The sequence below is a fragment of the Adelges cooleyi genome, unplaced genomic scaffold (assembly GCF_023614345.1).
Source record: "Adelges cooleyi isolate 19-005CV unplaced genomic scaffold, UGA_ACOO_1.1 ACOO_flye_CR_arks_rails_tigmint_CR_PRNA_247, whole genome shotgun sequence".
NCBI classification, from domain to species: Eukaryota; Metazoa; Arthropoda; class Insecta; order Hemiptera; family Adelgidae; genus Adelges; species Adelges cooleyi.
This window is the reverse complement of record NW_026095912.1, coordinates 8,605,926-8,623,352: the sequence shown is the minus strand read 5'-3', so window position 1 is coordinate 8,623,352 and position 17,427 is coordinate 8,605,926. Positions and strand designations below refer to the sequence as shown.

Below are 17,427 nucleotides of genomic sequence, written 5' to 3'. Positions count from 1 at the left end.
TTAGGCTTCAGCGAAGGAACCGTTCCCGACATGATGGCTCGATATTGTTAACAATAATTAGGTTTAGAAGACAATGTTCAATAATAATGACAATAAAGGACCCCGTGACAACGTTTTTTGTTGAATCATGTTTAATAGCATTGCATAGCTACACACAGGTCGTCAAGGTTATTGTACAATCCAAGACATGATAAAATTACCATTATTAAGAAAACCAGCTTTTCTAGCCTACCTATACTTGACTACCTATACTGATACCTATACTCGCTTTGTGATTTATGAAGCTATCGAAGGGAAACCAAAAAGCTAAAGAACAAAGTTTTGAAGACAAAGTTGTTATGGCTATTTAAACATATTGTATTTTTTATATGTTATTAAAATTATAAGTACAAATATTAGGTTTATTAAAATTAACAATCCCCATTATCCCCATTGGAACAAAAAATAAATTATTCTTGTAGGTATCGTTAATATTAAATCATTAAAATATATGAAAAGTTACTAAAAAAACGTTATACTAAACACATTTCACTAAAAATATAGTTTTGATAATTTCGTTCTTTTTCAAATACAAAACCACATATTTCTTTAAAATACGCAAGCAAAATTGTACTTTAAACATTTGGGGGGTAATAGCAATTTATTCATAAAAGGATAAAGTAGAGCAACTTTTGAAAATATACATCTGTATTTCATTAAAACTCTCTATTTATTTGTAAAACGCGTATAGTAGGGAGCATATTTTATGTATTCCTATTTAATAAAATCAGCAAATGTTTTCATAAAAATCAATGAATGCAATTAGGTTGAAAAAAATTGAAAAAAAGAACCTAACAGCTCCAGAAAAAAACGGAAACATATAATATGATTGTTATTAATTGTACTAATAAAAATCATTAATGCTGAGATTTTTTAAATTAATTTAAACGATGATTTTAGTGATATATACTTTAAATTATTGTAGTACTTAAAGTTGCGATTTTTAAGTATTCATAAGGTATATATTATGTTTTATACGTTTTGAAAATAGATATTTTTTTTTTAACAACAGAAAGCTGCATGTTTAGATTTTTCATCGTATATGATTGCATATTAAACAACGTTTCTTTGTATGTTAATTGTATCATATTTAACCCATTTTTAGGATATTTAATTCCAGGCTCTACTTATTGTCTCCTTCTGTGCTATACTATCCGTTACCATATCTCTATTAACTATACACACCTCAGTAACTTTATTAGAATACAGTAGTGTTGAAATATGTCAAACGGATGTGTACCCCGACCTCTCGCTCCAGCACATCCGCTATCTAGAGAACATGCTTTATCAGCAATTGCCGAACCATTTAACAGGTCGTCAACAATAAGTTACATCCACCCACCTCTTGACTATTGTAAGTCATCAAAGAAATAGAATTGCTTTAATCAATGACTAAAGTCGAAAACAGTCGCGGATCTATAAATTACAAAAGAAAGAGCCAACTTGGTAGTAAAAAATAATTGGTTTTCTGTTAGATCCGGTTAGATTGTTAGATTTCTGTTGACACCATCTTAATGTTGATACTTTTCTGTTAAATAGTATTTTTTCAGTTGTTTCTAAAGAATCTTTATACATTAGTATTGAAAACTTTTTATTAAAAAAAATAGTGACTAAGGTGAGCACCGAATTCACCACAAAAGCGACATTTTTTGCAGATGCAAATGCAAAACAAGAACTTTTCGTTTAATTCAACAAGAGAAAACTCGTTTAGTTCAAGTCCTCAATTGAAAGTACAATAAAAAATAAAATCCCTTTGTTTTAATAATCTTCTTCGAAAGCGTTCACCGCTCAAGCAAACACTGGCTTACCCTTTTTCTTGGAAACCTAAATAGAAATCGATACAAAAACTCCGCCTGGGTTATTTAACGAACAAATATTGACAAATGCTTAATTGATGTTTGTTTTATTTTTATTACTCCTAACATAATATACTAACAAACGTTAATAACAAATAATTATTACGGCAAACTATTAAAACACAAACTATTGTGACTCCGGTCTTAGTTGTTAAACTTCTACAGAGTCTATAGGCGCCTTGAGAGAGAGTAATTTATTGAGATTCCGACTAATCGAGCATTTTCACGAGGCTGTCAAATCTTATACTTAGAGGTCACGAGAAGCAGCTCTGTTATATTAAAACAAAGAACAGCGGTAAATAAAATACATCATCATTACACAGCGCAGCCTGTGTAATGAATAAATAATTTTAGTTATTAATTATTATTATGACGGGAAATCATATCACAATATTGACGAAAGAGATAAAAATGTTACACATACAATTAGTTTTTATCAAACAATCGTTTTTTAAAGGGCAAATAAATATAAAATAATATTATTTATAATGTAAATGTTCAAGTACTGAATGATGAGTTGTTCAAATGTTATAGGACGAATCGTGACGAAAGGGACAATCAAGTCCTAAAGTCAAATTAAATACTTGAAGGCACGAAAACATACTCATAGATTAACGTACACAAAAAATATGCACTAAGATTTATAACCGAAGACACTCACAATATATTCGTGTATAGTAAAGAGCCCAACAATAGGCACTAGATCCATAGGACCAAAATATAGCTAAATTTTCAGAGTAATGAGAGCTTTAAAATATCTCGTTGCACAAAATAAAATATTTTCAAAAAATAGAAAGTTTAATACTGTTTCTAAGGAAAAATCTAGTTTTGGGAAAAATTAAATTTAGTAACGAACAACAATTAACAAAATATTGAATAACGTTAAATTAAGCCGGTTATTACTGATACACATAAAGAGCGAATGGGGCGGATAGACTTTTCTGCATTTCTACTTGTGTAGGTATGCTGTTTGGCATATTATAAACACTAACCGTTGTGAGTTCGATCACATTGTGATCATTAAAAATATCAATACAATGGGTTATTATTATTAAATTTCACAGTTAATAAAAAGATTATACGCGTTTTGTTTCTAGTAAACCTATTTATTAAACAATCGGTTATTTATTGAAAACATAAATACAACATAAGCAAGTAAGCATTGGTCATTTTCGATTTGCGAATCATTAATTTATAGGAAAACTTACAGGACATATTTTTTTTTTATAATAATTTGTCATTTATTATGTTTACTTATTGTACGGTGAGCGTCAGATTTTCATCTATTGCGGCGGCTCAGTGGAAAAATGAATATCGTTATTGATCAGTCCATGACGCAGCACAGGCCACAGCGGTAGCAGCTCGCCCAGTCATCTCCTCCTCTCTTATCAGCTATTCTGTCGTTATCTCTTAATGTGCCTTAACAGATTAGGTATATAATAACATAAAATTCAGTGTCTGCCGTCTGGAGAACGAACAACAAAACAATACTAAAGCAAAGAAAATTACAATTTACACTTTATTTTAAATACCTAATTGCGTTATCCGTGTGCTCCCAATAACGTCACGGCTGCCATAAGTAACAAACCAGCGCAACAACGGCTATCGATTTCATCGTAGAGTCTAACTCGTTGATTCATCCTGTCGTGTCTGTTTGGATTCAATAGGAAAACCATGGACTTGGAAAACGTCAAGCAAATAATCAGGGACGCCGGCACTGCCCTCAGCCGAGCCGTGCAGGTGAACTTTAATAAATTAACACAAAACCGAGTTTCTATTTTGTTAAGGTGCGTCAAAAATGTAGACCAAAAAACCGTTGGCGGGTCTCCATTTGTCTTCACTCTTAGGTGATAAGTAAGAACGTTTGATTGCGTTAATTGGCATTCGTCTCAAATGTTGGCCTATAGCCGTTAGCTTTATCACAAACTTTATGCCAAACTATCTTTATTGATTCAATTTAGATTTACTTTTAACTCGACAGTATACAGTTTAAATAATGAGTTTTGAAGTTTTGTTATATTTTCCGACAGCAAAAAAATAACTGTAGTTAAATTTTTAATTAGTCGTACATTTTGTTTGCTATTTTTCTTTGTAGCGGGTCTCTTATGCTTTTCTGTGGTTTGCTCTTTCTATTTGTCTTTCGTCTACTAATATTTGAACTTATTGGCTTAGTGTACGTAAATTTCAAGTTCATAATTTCTCAGTATTGATTATTTTCGTTCATATTGTTCACACTGAAAAATTAATTTATCCAAGTCCTGTCGAATTACCTTCACATTCAAGCAGAGTTTATATACGACAAAGGTATCTGCCCACATGTAAAACTTAACAACAGAATAATACCGCCAGCCAAAACTATCAAATATCTAGAAGTTCAATTCGACCAAAAAAATTACATAGGCTTATCTTATCCAAACTGAAACTGAACGTCCGCTTGCAAATACTTAAACGATTCCTACAATATAAATCAAAGCTATCACTTCATACAAAATTCATTTTGTACAAACTCTTACTTAAACCTCTATGGACCTATAGAATACAAATCTGAGGCTCTAAAAAACACTAAGCTTAATAAACTACAAGTAACTTAAAACAAAATATTTTTTCATACTTTCATTGGTTATAAGTCACTTGTGTAAATTCTTCAAATTTGTCAGTTCAGTATTTCACTTTTGTCACATTCTGTGTGTTCCTTAATACTTTTAACAAGTCAGATGGCACATCTAATTAAAAGTCAAAGAATATTGTTTAATTACAAAACGCCAAATATAAAATTATTATTATCAATAAAAGGTGAAACCTTTTTTTTTTCGACTAGCGCACCATCTAATTTAATTGATTTCCATTCTAATGCGTCGAGAACCAACCTATTAGTAATCCAATAAATTTAATTTTGTGAGAAACATTGAAAGCTAACAGATTGTTTATCTGATTGATCATCTAATGAGTAAAAAAAAACACAGATTGAAACCTTAGTCACAATTAAATGAAACCTTTTATAGAGGACAATATTATGTTTTAAAAGTCAATTTTAGAGTACAGCATAGTATTTTATTTATTAATATCAATTTTTGAAATTTGAAAAAATGATTTTAACTCTAACTAATTTATTTTTTGTTTTATTTAGTTTACTGAAGAAAAATTGGGTAAAGCTGAGAAAACAGAACTTGATCCAAATTTCGAGCAATTGGTCAACTTTTCCGACAAAACCAAGCTTAACACCGAAAATATAATAAAGAATATGGAATTTATTTTAAGCCTTAACCCAGGTAAAAATGTATTTAATTTTTTTCTTATTATTGTTGTTTTTAAATCTGCTAAATCATCCTAACACCTAATATGCATATAAATTACCTCTCTCTAAACTACCTCAAATTTGATTTTACGCATAAGTGAAATAATAAGTGAGCTGTGAGGCCAATAGAATAACAAATAATGCATCTTAAATTTTAAATGTTTTTTTAAAAAAATATACTGTTAAAAAGGTTTCCTAACTATTAAGATTTAAAATTGGACTTAAGTTAGAAATTAATTTATTATAAGAATACCTCATATTATGAAATTAAATCTAGAGAGTACAACATAAATATTATTTGAGTTTTGTTGCATTCATTCTTAACATAGATCATAATCCCCATGATTATGGTCTGGCAATAAATTAGTTGTTATTGTTATAATATAGTATTATTTGTTTCAGGAATGAGAGTGGAAAATTTATTTTTTTTGGACAAGAAGAAATCTGGATTAAGTAGCTTGGAGTACTTGGGTCTAGCTATGACAGAAGCAGGAAATGAATTTGGACCAGACACAGCTTACGGTACTTTGGAATGTGTTTAACCTTTCATTGTTATCGAAGTTAGGGTTTCGCTAACAATAAACTTATATTAAGAACCACTTGTTCATATAATAATAGACTGTTTTGAAACTAAATGTACTAATAAACTAATTGTCAACATAATATTATACCAAAAAAAAATGTAAACATCTATTTGTGGGTATGATGGTCAAAGTCTGCAGCACAATATTATGTTAACGTCACACGATACCAATATATGTTATATATATAATAAATATGTATACCAGTATACATCATTTTTTTCATACTTTTAAAAAATGAACAAATAAAGCGAGCAAGTGTCATTTTTTCTTATATAAACTGTATTTAAAACACTTATAAAAAGAAATAATATATTAAGTACTGGGGGTTGTTTACTTTATATAAAATGCATTTTTTTTACTATCAAAAATTGATTTTAAATTTAAAATTTGAATAAAAAAGATAATAAGTAATTTAACTTCTGTACGATATAAATAGATAAACACTTATATCATTGTTTCATTACTCCAAGTTCATTAAATAATTCACACGAATAAAAAAACAACTAGTTAGCATAACATACCCATTATAACTAATCAATTACCAATTACCAATCATTACTAATTATGATACCAATCATGTTAAAAAACATAACACTATCTACGACAGGTTAATCTTAAATTTTATCTAATTTATATTAAATCTTGTATTATTTTATTTTTTATATTTTTTAGGAAGCGCTTTGATAAAAGTTGGTAATATCCAACAAACTTTAGGACTCAATCAAAGGGAGTTTGTCAAGTCGGCGAATGATTGCTTTGTTAATCCCATGAACAAATATTTGGAAACAGATATGAAAACTGTTGTTAAGGAACGCTCTTTGATGGAAAAAAGACGGTAATAAAATTGTTTTTTTTATTTAATGTTTTATTCTTATGTTAATAAATGTAATGTTCTATTATGATATTATAGCCTTGACCTAGATGCTTGCAAAACACGAGTGCGCAAGGTCAGAATGCTTGCAACGACAAAAGATAAGGTATGATATTGTTATACTGGTTTAGTATTAAGGTTTTTTTTTCAAATACATTTTTTTTTTTTAATGGGATAAATGGGTTTTTAAATAATTGCATGCAGCCGGATGAAACAGGTCCAACTATCGAAGAACAGATAGAAAAGGTAATCAAAAGATACTTAATGTGTGCCTTTAGTTTGATTAAATAAAATGTTAAAGTGTATTTTTTTATTTAATTTGTTAGTATGTATTGTTATTTTAAATTATTTCTCTAATGTTTGTTAATGGTTTTTAGGCTGAAAATGATCTCAAAATAGCCCAAGAAGAATATGATCGCCAGGCAGAAATAACCAAGTTGCTTATGGAAGGCGTGCCAAGTGCTCAACCTCAACACTTGCAGCACCTACTTGATTTTGTTGATACACAAGCAGCCTTCTACTTAAAATGTCACGAGTCTCTTATGAGTCTACAATCTGATTTATCTGGGTTAGCTTATAGAACAAAAAATAAATTTGAAGTGATAGTCTTATATATGGAAAGTCTTTAGTGACGTGACAAACACAATCTTTCATAATAATTTTTATTTTTTTAACGAAATCAATCTATTAAGCTACTTAGGGGGACCGAAAGCATACATATTTTACAAATGAAGCCTAAATCGTAAAGTCACTTTCTGGCTACCGAAGCATTTCAACAATTTTTGTATTTGTATAGTTCTTCATATTGTATCTTCTCTATGGGGGCTAAATTTTAAAAGCCGAAATTTTGTTTTCAATTAACGTTATTCATATTTTTAATTTTTTTTAATTAATCAAAACTAAATTTCTAGTTCTGAAATAAAAAATCGGCCTTTTAGCCCTCATAAAAAAAGTGTTTCACAAAAAAAAAATTAAAATCTCACCAATAGATACGCCAGAAAATTATCTACATAAGTCATTTTTAATCAAACTTTCGCCATAACTCGGAAAAAAAGTTTAAAAGTATTACAACTATAAAAACTTAATATTTTTTCACCTTAAAATTAGTCGGCATATAAAAAATGGCTACTATATACATTTTTGAAAAAAAATTGCCTATCCTATACCCCTTAATAAATAGCGCTTTCCGTTCCTTTTAACAAGTTAAAAATTTACTTTTTCGCTAACTTATATTAACTAAAAAAATTACTTTTTAATACAAAATAATTTTATCTAACGGTTTATTTTCCAAAACAACAATGTTATTAAAAAATATTAATTATTTTCACAAATAAATGATTATGGTTTAGGTAATTGTTATAATATATCTTAATTAAAAAAAAAAATGGAATATTTGTCCTTAAAAGTGTATTATTTTTGAAAAAGTAACATAACTTACAACAAAGTTAAATTTTTGTTTAAGTCTATTTTAAACTAGTTTAAAAAAAATGATTTTGCCCAGCATTGTATATTTTTATTTATTTATTTGAACAAAACACAATAGGTATTCATTTATCAGATTAAAATATGTAGTTTAAAAACTTTTATCGGATGGTGGTAATATTTTTATCAACAACTAAAAAATAATTAAATACACACTGTTGCAACTTGTTATTTTTCTTTTTTTACAGTAATGTATGTTTTTAAAAATATTTGGTGCTATCTATTGGTTTCTTTGTGGACTTACACATAATATTTATTATCAATTTTATTATTGTAAATACGAATCAAATTATACACCTCAAAATTAGTTTAAAAACATTGTTTTTTTTTAAAGTTAAAAAATTGTGAATTTAATGGTTAACATCTGGTTTATACTATTATGTACCAGGGTCGTTTATCGAAACATACATTTATGTTTATAAGTTAAAGATTAAAATCAACTGTTTGTCACATTACTTTAGTGACACCTTTTACTAAAACTAACACGTTTAAATTTCCTTCAGAAAAACTCGCACAAAAACAACTAAGTTAGGTAGTATTTTAACTGTTTTTTCAATAAACACTAATGTGTTTTTCTTTTACACCAACGAAAAACTACCATATTTTACTATGTCAACATATTAAATTTTTTAGGATGATTAAATGTGTTAGTTTTCGTAAGGGATGTCGTTTTATTCTTAAAATAATGAATCTTTTTTACAATCTTGATACTTGTTTTAGATTTCCTTCCGACCATGATAATATTGCAACACTATCACCTGATACCCCGGCTCTAGGTCGCATGCAGCAGGCAAAAGTCATTACTAGTCAAGAACCTCGAGATCTCAGTGAACTCAGACTCAGTGCCGGTGAAGTAAGTTATTTGAGTATATAAACCCTTGAAAAATTATGTCTGTACCTTTTTCAATAAATAAATTGCTGTAGTAGGTAATAGAAAGTAGATTCCAGTATCAAATATAGTTAGCCAAGTAATAATACTCATTTACTGTTTAGTATATTGACGTAGAAGATTTTTTTTTTAATTGTTTTTTTCTTATAAAATATTTAAAAAATGTGTGTACTTATTTTATATTTTTCAACAGATCATAAGTATTGATGTAAACTCAGACATCGGTTCCAACTATTTTATCGGTAAAAAAATTCAAAAAGGCAAAGTTTATAAAAGCAACGTTAGGCTCTTGAATCAAAGTTAAACGTATTAAATTTATATACTACTTACATTCCTTTAAACAACAATTATATTATATTTAAATTTAAAATATTTATACTTCCTTTTAAGCTTTTAAATATACTTAATGCAACTTGATAATGTTGCTCACTAATTAGCCAATCTTTACAGACTTAGTTTATGTTATGTAGCACGAATATAGCCTTTCTTTCATGGAAGTGTATCTGTATTTTAATATTATACTCATTTACTAGTATTAGTTTTAAACAAAATATGTATTGAATCTTCAATTTTATTATTACTGTTTGTTATTTAATGAATTTATTATATATGTTTAATGTTTATTCTATTGATCTGGTAATTATTATAAGTAACAATTTATTATTATACTATTGTTTTAAAGTACCTATTTAAAATAATAAACAATACAACTTAACAAACTCGTACATTGTTTTTATTTATAAGTTGAATATTGTATCATTATTTTGTTTTTATTGTGTATACAAACAAATAATTGAAATCCATGTATTTTTAGTAAGATTTGCTTTTACATGGGCAATGAATTTAATTTATACAAATGATACACCATAAAATATAAATCAAAACGTTTCAATTTTCCACACAGCTAAAATTTTTATAAAATTATGTTAATATAATGTTTTAATAATAATTTTAAAAAAATTTGTATGTGTTTTTATGAATATGGCTTAATGTCTTTTCGACTTTTAAGTAATGGTAGATAAGAGCAATACTTAAGCATCAGCATTTTATTAAGTCAGTACATAATTAAAAAGATTCAAAAAACTATTTGAATGATATATGAATTAAAAAATAAAAATAAATAATATGTATCTATTAATCACAATATGGCAGTTTGTATATGTTATCATTTAATTATTTGCTGGTTAGTCTACTTTTTTTAATTTGTGTCGCAAGGGCCTTTTTTACACAGTTTGAAAAGGTGTTTTAGTTTATATGTTTAGAGGTCTTACCCGTTTGTACAAGATATTATAATAATTGTTAACCATCACTACACTCAGGCTATTTATTTGTCTGTGATAACTTAAGCCAGTGTATTGTGTAATAATGGAATAATTATAAAGCAAACACATTTTTTAACTAATTAAAAATACATTTTATAAGCTACCATTTAAATAACTCATTTTTTTGTGTGTTTTGAAAGGGAAGGGGTGATTTTTTTTAATTATTTGTCCAATGAAGTACCTTTCATGTACAATTTCTACTCTATAAACTTGCTACATGAAGAAAACGATTCAGGGATAAAAAAGATATCGGGAGTCCACAGATAAAAATATAAATAAAAGATCAAAACACATCACATTATTGTAAAAACAATAGCTTCTTGCTACGTATTGAAGTTAACAGTAGCATAATTATATTAATACAAGCAAATAATTACAATACTTACCCCAACTTTCAAATTACAAAATATTTTGTTTTCTTTACTACACTTTGAGAATATACAGATGGTATAGTATTTAGTTTGTCACACTTTTTTATTTTATAAATATTATCAAAAATTGTTATTTATTTTATATTTTTATGTATCTATCGAGTGGTGAGTAATATGCTGTGTCTACCCAACAACCTAAGAACTGCAAAAACCAGCTACTTGCTTACTTAATAATATAATTGTATATGCTCATCAAAGTGTAGATAAAGTTCTATTTTTTTTTTAATAATTCGAGTAACTTGCTGGCATATCCAATAACTTAGTCGTATTTCCAAAAAGTAAACCGGTATGGTTAAAGGTCTGACTGGCCTCGCTCTGAGCACAACATATCAGTCCAGGGGGCGCCTTAACCACCCTTAACGATGAAGGTGGTGCTATCTACGGGACAAACGCTATTGCTATAGAGAACACACCCTTTTTTGACGTGCTAAACTCAGATTTTTTGGAGAAGACTTCTCGCATGTAATCATTTCCGGCCGATTGTTTAGTATATAAGCAACCAGGCGGTGGATGTTTCTCTACGGGGCCAGTGCCGTGGTTAAGCACAAGTCCGGTGGCTGAACGTTCCAAACTCACCATAAGGTGAAATCTTTCAGTGGCGAGGGTGGCGTCTAGAGTACCACCTCTTCTGTGCTATGCTCTCGACTCATTCTCGCCTCTCATCTTCTCCCCCCATAAAGTCGGCATAGAGTACCTCATATTGAGGGGGCCAATGGCATTCGTGATTTCGTGATTCGTCATGTATCATGTTGTAGGCCCATTCGTCCCTCTACCGATTCCCTAGTTCGTGCAGCTAAAACATATGACAAAACGGCCCCTAATATTTTTTTTTTAATTGTTTTTAATTTATTTTTTTAATTTGTTTTTAAAACGAACATATTTTTACACGGCCAGCAATATTATTAATTGAAATACATAGAAAGTTTTTTTCAAGCTCACCATTTACAGTTTGATGTGTTTTAAAACTGCTTCGATTAAGGTCAAACAATAATTGTTTTATCTATACTCTATAATACATTTTTTAGAACGTTTATTTTAAAAAAGGGGTTTTTTATTACGGAGTACCTACACTATAATATATTTGTAAATAAATTATTCAATTAATTATTGTATTGGTACAATGAACGATACACATAATGTACCTGGTAGATACTAGTACTACTAAATATTGTAAAAAAATGTTGGCAATATGATTGTTTTATATTTAATATTTATAAGAATTTCTCACGTGGAAGTTAATTCTTATTTTCAGTAATTTCTTCCAATGTTATGGCAATTCCCCTTTCAGAGGCTTATTTAAAATATCTAGACGCTTAGACTAAACCTGTGGTGCGGGCCCTTCACAGGAAATAATTTGAAAATTAACCTTCAAGAATCGAATTTAAAAAAAATTTTAAATCTAAAAGCCTAAAGAGTTTAGGTAGAGCCTAAGTTTAAGTTCATGCAATATAAATTGATAAAAAAAAATAAAAAAGATGAAAATCATTAAGGTATTCAACACGTTGTTCATTAGGTACCATTGTTATTAACAACGATATTAAAAATAAAACACAAAGTTAAGATTCGTGTTTACGTTCCCAAACATGTAAAAATCACACATCGATGTTAAAATTTTTAAAAAATTACATATTGTAATTTTAAGTAAACATTAAACATAATAGTCAAATTCAAGATGACAAAAAATAACAAATTTCTCTTTTATATTTAATTTGAATACAAGTACAGTGTATAAAAAAGACTTAAAGGTAATGCTAAATGAACTAGTAGAGGAGACAATAGTGGGAGACAATTATTAATTTATTAACTGTAGTTTGTATAATATATAATAGAAAAACAATTGTTATAACTGTTTGAACGACCATTCATATTTTTTTATTTTGGCGTCTACCACCTCAAGAATTTTCAAACAAAATAAATAATAATAGCAAGTATTATATAGCTCCCGAGAGGGTATAAAACAGAGACAATTGACAACCTCCGGCAGCAAAATAAATAGCAAAGGAAATCCGGCTTTCTATATTGCAACGGATAGTATTAGTCGAATTTAAAATACTATACGTTTTCTTTAGTTGTTTACCTAAATTAAATACTAAACAAAAATAAACTGTATTTTCAACACCATACCAAGCGATTAGGATTTTTATTTTAGTCCATTAAAAACTAAAATGTTTTTTTTTGCCCATACGATGCAGCCTGGATGGACCGCGTGTATATATGACGCTGTTCACCATAAATAAAGATTATTTCTCTCCAACACAATAACATTTTTATTTCACTAAATAAAAGTATTTATCTAGTTAAGTATTTATTAATTCAACACAATACTTGACAATACTAGTACTCAAACCAACAGAATAAAATAATTCTGTGCTCGACAAGAAATTAACAGTACTTTTTTTAATAAAAAAAACCTATTACTAACATTGTAAATAACGATTGTTAATGAATGAATATGATTAACAGCGCCACATGATATTGCTAAATATATTATCAAAGTAGTTGTTATTTTATAATTTCAAAAAAATATTTTTTCATGTATTATTTCAACTGCCAACAATATTTCAAGACATAATACCTAAATAAATATGTTTACATCGTACACTGACACTAAAATATAGATTGTCATAGTAATAGTAGTATTGTAACAATAGTTTCAAGTTGTTAATTTAAATAACAAAAAAGGTAAACAACAATTAGGCTTAATGTAATAACAATATGCAATTTAAAGAAATTCAATTGGAAAAATAAGGTTTTACCTTATCTCAGCCTATTAAATGATTTTAGTTTTTATTAATATATAGTAATAGTTTTAGTAGGTAGAGTACCTACATAGAGCAATAGCGAAAAGAAGAATAATATATTAATATGTTTGACATCTCTATACTAATATAACATATTAGTATTATATATACTAATATCACGTAAACAAGTTTTTCAGTCATTAATATACAAGTTTATATATTATATAAACTGCTACTAGCATATTTATATATAAATATGGTGTAAAAAATACTTGGTAAAAATATATACAATGTGAATCGAATATTTGACAGATTTTATATGTAAATATGAAACTCGTGACTCACATTTTATAAATGAAAATGGTGAATAACAACAAGTGTATTTTAATGTAGTTGTCATTAAAAAAAAATTGTATTTCTATGTATAATCAGTTATTTAATTATATTTTTGTCTAAAAACTCCATTAATTGAAACATTGCCTTTTTCCTGTGAGAGATACGATTCTTTTCTGATTTTGGCATTTCCGCAAAGGTTACATTATACCCCTCTGGCTGAAAACATGAATCCCAACCAAACGTCTCCTCTGTTTTGGGTTCTACTATAGAACCTTCTGTTTCGCCTTTAAACAACTCTATTTCGCCTAGTTCATTAACATACGCCACTGTACACACTGCCATCGCCGATTTGTCTTGGAACCCATGAAGCATGCGATGTAGTCCCTCTGGTCCGGTTTTTTGCAAAAACCATTTCACGTACGGACCTTAAAAATAATCATTTTAAAAAAATCTAATAAATTTAAACAGTATTTTCAAAATAAAAATAAAATCTAAGTTCTGAATAACCTGGAAGACCGCCTAAAGCATTAAAGCACAGACTAGTGTCTTCTACGATGCATGGCCCTTTGATAATATCATACGCTGCTCGAGCCTTCATTTTACAAATATCGTCTTGTTCTCCTTGATGTTCGGGCAGGTCAACATTCTTGGAGGAAATCTGAAAAAAAGAATGTCAAACTGCATGAAAATTACTAGCACAACAAAACTAACTAAAATATACGAACAGCAAACGGAACGGTTCCTTTGTAAAAATTTATGAACATTTGAACGACTTCTTCCAGTTTTTTCGCATTGCCGGTAACGAACACAATTTCTTTTCTGGACATGTCGATTTGTGCGACCAAAGCTATTAGAATAATCATTGCTATCAGAGCGATCAGAACGACGAGAATAATAAATTCAAACCTGAGATAGATACCGTACCTCTGAACGAATTGACAACAGTCTGATGAAAAATGTCTGAAGATGTGAAGATAATTACTTTTTTAATACTTTTTTGATGATTTTCTGAAAAAGTTAAATGTGAACGCGAACACCGAGCGGCAATTGTTATCATGAAAAAATAAATCAAATCCGTTGATATCGTTAACAGCTATAATAATATGATAACATCATTTTCGAAATGATTATCCGTGTTGATGAATGATAAAATAATAACGCCAGATGGCGCCATTTGAAATAAAATCTTTAATTCTATCTTAGCAGCATATTAATATCATAGTATACTTAAATAGTACAACAAAATATGCCTGTTTCAGTAGCAGCAGTCAGCACCAGAGGGTGGGTAAATTCCTGTCCAAAAACTCCAGTGTCCTACCTTGGACCTTCCTGTATAGTTCTGCATTAAATTCAGAAACACAATTAATTTATATAGTACGAGTAGTTCACATAAAAAAAGGAGAATTACTTTAAAGTAATTTTTCAAAGTCAAAAGTGCATACATTGTTTGAATAAATTAATTTTTTTTTTTACTTATCAATAGTTTGTTATTTTTTTAAAATAATATAAGTACCTAACTATATTCATATAACTTTTCTATAAATATAAATAATGTTAAATATGTGTATTATGTTAGATATATTGTATATTATCCGTAAACATAAGCTAGTGATTTAAAAAAAAAAATGTAATAATATTTTTTACAATACAATTATGATTTTCCGCTACAATTTTGTTTCGAAATTCTTTGTTTTTTTTTATCGTATTCAATTAAACAATAATATCAAAATTTTAAATTAGGGCCTTAGAAGTTTAATGCTTAAATCTTGGTTTTTAGATCGGAATCTAAGAACCATAATATTACAAGCCCTCATGACCTTTAATATCCCGGTGCCGTCACTGGACTGTTTGTTATTTCGTATAAATAATAATTATTATCTGATTATTATGTTATGACGAAATACATAAATGTTTTATATTTTTATCCTATGACATCATTTTCAAAGAAAACCACATATAATATAGTGACTACTACTATTGTTCACTGAGTAATCCGCTGGTAAAGAATATGAATTACCTAAACACAATTTTAAACGCAACCATGCAGAACGTGATGAACCCGAGTATCACCGCTGTGGTTACTATAAAATAATTAGGCGAGTAAAGTACAGTGATTTAAGATTATTGTTTTAAAATTATTATAACAATATATTACTTAAAGAACAGTTCACATGCATGACTCACGTGGTGCGTCTTAAACAAATAAAAAAAACGGATGAATTGGGAAGGGGAGTAGGGAATACCGCCAAGTGATACAAAAATGAGACTTTACTTTGATTTATTCTTTACGATGTGTTTAAAAAAATTGTCTAAAATATATATATATATATATGACAAATTGGTCTGCCCTGTAATACAAGATATGTATTTACCTAAAGATGATTTTTAACATTGCCTTGTATTCAAAAAAAAATTATATAATATATTATGTAGCGCCCATGACACTACCGATTTTCCTATAATAACAAAGTTAGATTATTTATTGTAAATTATTCATAATAGTTATATAGTCTTCGTTAAATCATAATAGTCTATCGCTTTTCATTTTAACGTTTCACCATGATATATTCTCAATGTGTACCTACATATTAACAGGTGTAATAAATATAGAAAGGCAGTAAAGATAAACTTGACTACAACATATTATACTTAGATAATATTGCCCTTTTGCAAATAACTTAGCTTAGCGGTACGTATATAAAAAAAAAAAAAAAAATCGTAAACAAAATAATATGTAAGATACATTTATGCACAATAGTATGATAATTTAATGACTGTGTTAACTTTCAATGGACCATATACGCGGTCACGGATTACCAATTACATAGATATTGTATATTTTTAATATTTATAAGCCATAGTATTCAGCGACTCGTTGACTTCGATATTTTGCTGCGGCATCAAACATTTTCAAAAATAAAACATGTTGCACGCAGGTATAATCAATGCAGATTGATTATAAAATATATTATTATAGTATTTATAGTCAATGGTTTATGTTTAAATTAGATGTATCATTTGTTTGTGTTAATTACAATATCTAAAAATAACAAACATAATGCCGATATTAAGTACAATAATAGTATAGTATTCTACAGACAACGAAGCCAATAAACAGAGCTAGATTAAGGAGGGGTAGGCTAAGAGAGCCCCCTAAGGCCATTAGGAAAACCGGCCCTTTAAAAAAAATTAGAACAATTGGTGAGAACATACGTTTAACGTGTCAAACCTAATTGTGTAACTCTAATTATTGTGAAATTACACTACTAAGTATAATGTACGACGTGAAAATGAAACTATTTTCAGTAAGAACAAAGTTAAAGTTGATATTTCTTTGTTATCTAGTTATTACTGACAAGTAGTCACGTACTTGGCAGACAACTAAATGCTCATAAATGGTAATAATGGTAATAATACCTAGATTTTAATTTTGGTCAACTTTAAAACTAATATTGATTCATTAAATAATTATATTAATTTTTAAAATTAAAATCTTGATGAAAACTTAAAAACAGAAATCGATTCCAACATTTGTAAAAAAAACAAGTATAAAATAAAAATCCAATTTTTCAAATTTTGGT

General features: G+C 28.3%; 2 protein-coding genes across 6 annotated transcripts; one reads left to right on the top strand and one right to left on the bottom strand.

Moving 5' to 3' along the window:
* The first annotated feature begins 3,235 nt into the window (after positions 1-3,235).
* On the top strand, positions 3,236-9,679 carry LOC126836356 (endophilin-B1). Of its 2 annotated transcripts, XM_050569625.1 has the most exons (9): positions 3,236-3,635; positions 5,023-5,164; positions 5,593-5,712; positions 6,447-6,609; positions 6,685-6,751; positions 6,850-6,891; positions 7,023-7,213; positions 8,848-8,980; positions 9,210-9,679. In XM_050569625.1, exons 1-9 carry the CDS (start codon positions 3,570-3,572, stop codon positions 9,318-9,320), a joined length of 1,035 nt encoding a protein of 344 aa, XP_050425582.1. In that variant the 5' UTR covers positions 3,236-3,569; the 3' UTR covers positions 9,321-9,679. The 2 variants fall into 2 exon arrangements, with proteins under 2 accessions (XP_050425582.1, XP_050425583.1); XM_050569626.1 differs by lacking the exon at positions 6,850-6,891 and having other exon boundaries at positions 3,237-3,635; positions 9,210-9,677.
* A 4,088-nt stretch (positions 9,680-13,767) lies between these two features.
* On the bottom strand, positions 13,768-14,923 carry LOC126836357 (inosine triphosphate pyrophosphatase). 4 transcript variants are annotated; one of them, XM_050569630.1, is made up of 5 exons: positions 14,824-14,910; positions 14,753-14,790; positions 14,572-14,693; positions 14,354-14,504; positions 13,768-14,271 (listed from the first exon to the last, which is right to left on the bottom strand). In XM_050569630.1, exons 1-5 carry the CDS (start codon positions 14,901-14,903, stop codon positions 13,943-13,945), a joined length of 720 nt encoding a protein of 239 aa, XP_050425587.1. In that variant the 5' UTR covers positions 14,904-14,910; the 3' UTR covers positions 13,768-13,942. The 4 variants fall into 4 exon arrangements, with proteins under 4 accessions (XP_050425587.1, XP_050425584.1, XP_050425588.1 ...); XM_050569631.1 differs by having other exon boundaries at positions 13,769-14,271; positions 14,771-14,790; positions 14,824-14,923; XM_050569627.1 differs by having other exon boundaries at positions 14,753-14,879.
* Positions 14,924-17,427: the final 2,504 nt, after the last annotated feature.

What these genes read in the sequence shown, in the direction of transcription:
- LOC126836356 (XM_050569625.1), top strand. Translation starts at nt 3,570, where the DNA reads ATGGACTTGGAAAACGTCAAGCAAATAATCAGGGACGCCGGCACTGCC. An exon ending in TTGCAACGACAAAAGATAAG is followed by an intron (nt 6,752 to 6,849) that starts GTATGATATTGT and finishes AATTGCATGCAG; the next exon opens with CCGGATGAAACAGGTCCAAC. An exon ending in TCGAAGAACAGATAGAAAAG is followed by an intron (nt 6,892 to 7,022) that starts GTAATCAAAAGA and finishes AATGGTTTTTAG; the next exon opens with GCTGAAAATGATCTCAAAAT.
- LOC126836357 (XM_050569629.1), bottom strand. Translation starts at nt 14,903, where the DNA reads ATGATAACAATTGCCGCTCGGTGTTCGCGTTCACATTTAACTTTTTCA. An exon ending in TGTTGTCAATTCGTTCAGAG is followed by an intron (nt 14,694 to 14,770) that starts GTACGGTATCTA and finishes TTATTCTAATAG; the next exon opens with CTTTGGTCGCACAAATCGAC. An exon ending in AAGGAACCGTTCCGTTTGCT is followed by an intron (nt 14,505 to 14,571) that starts GTTCGTATATTT and finishes TCTTTTTTTCAG; the next exon opens with ATTTCCTCCAAGAATGTTGA.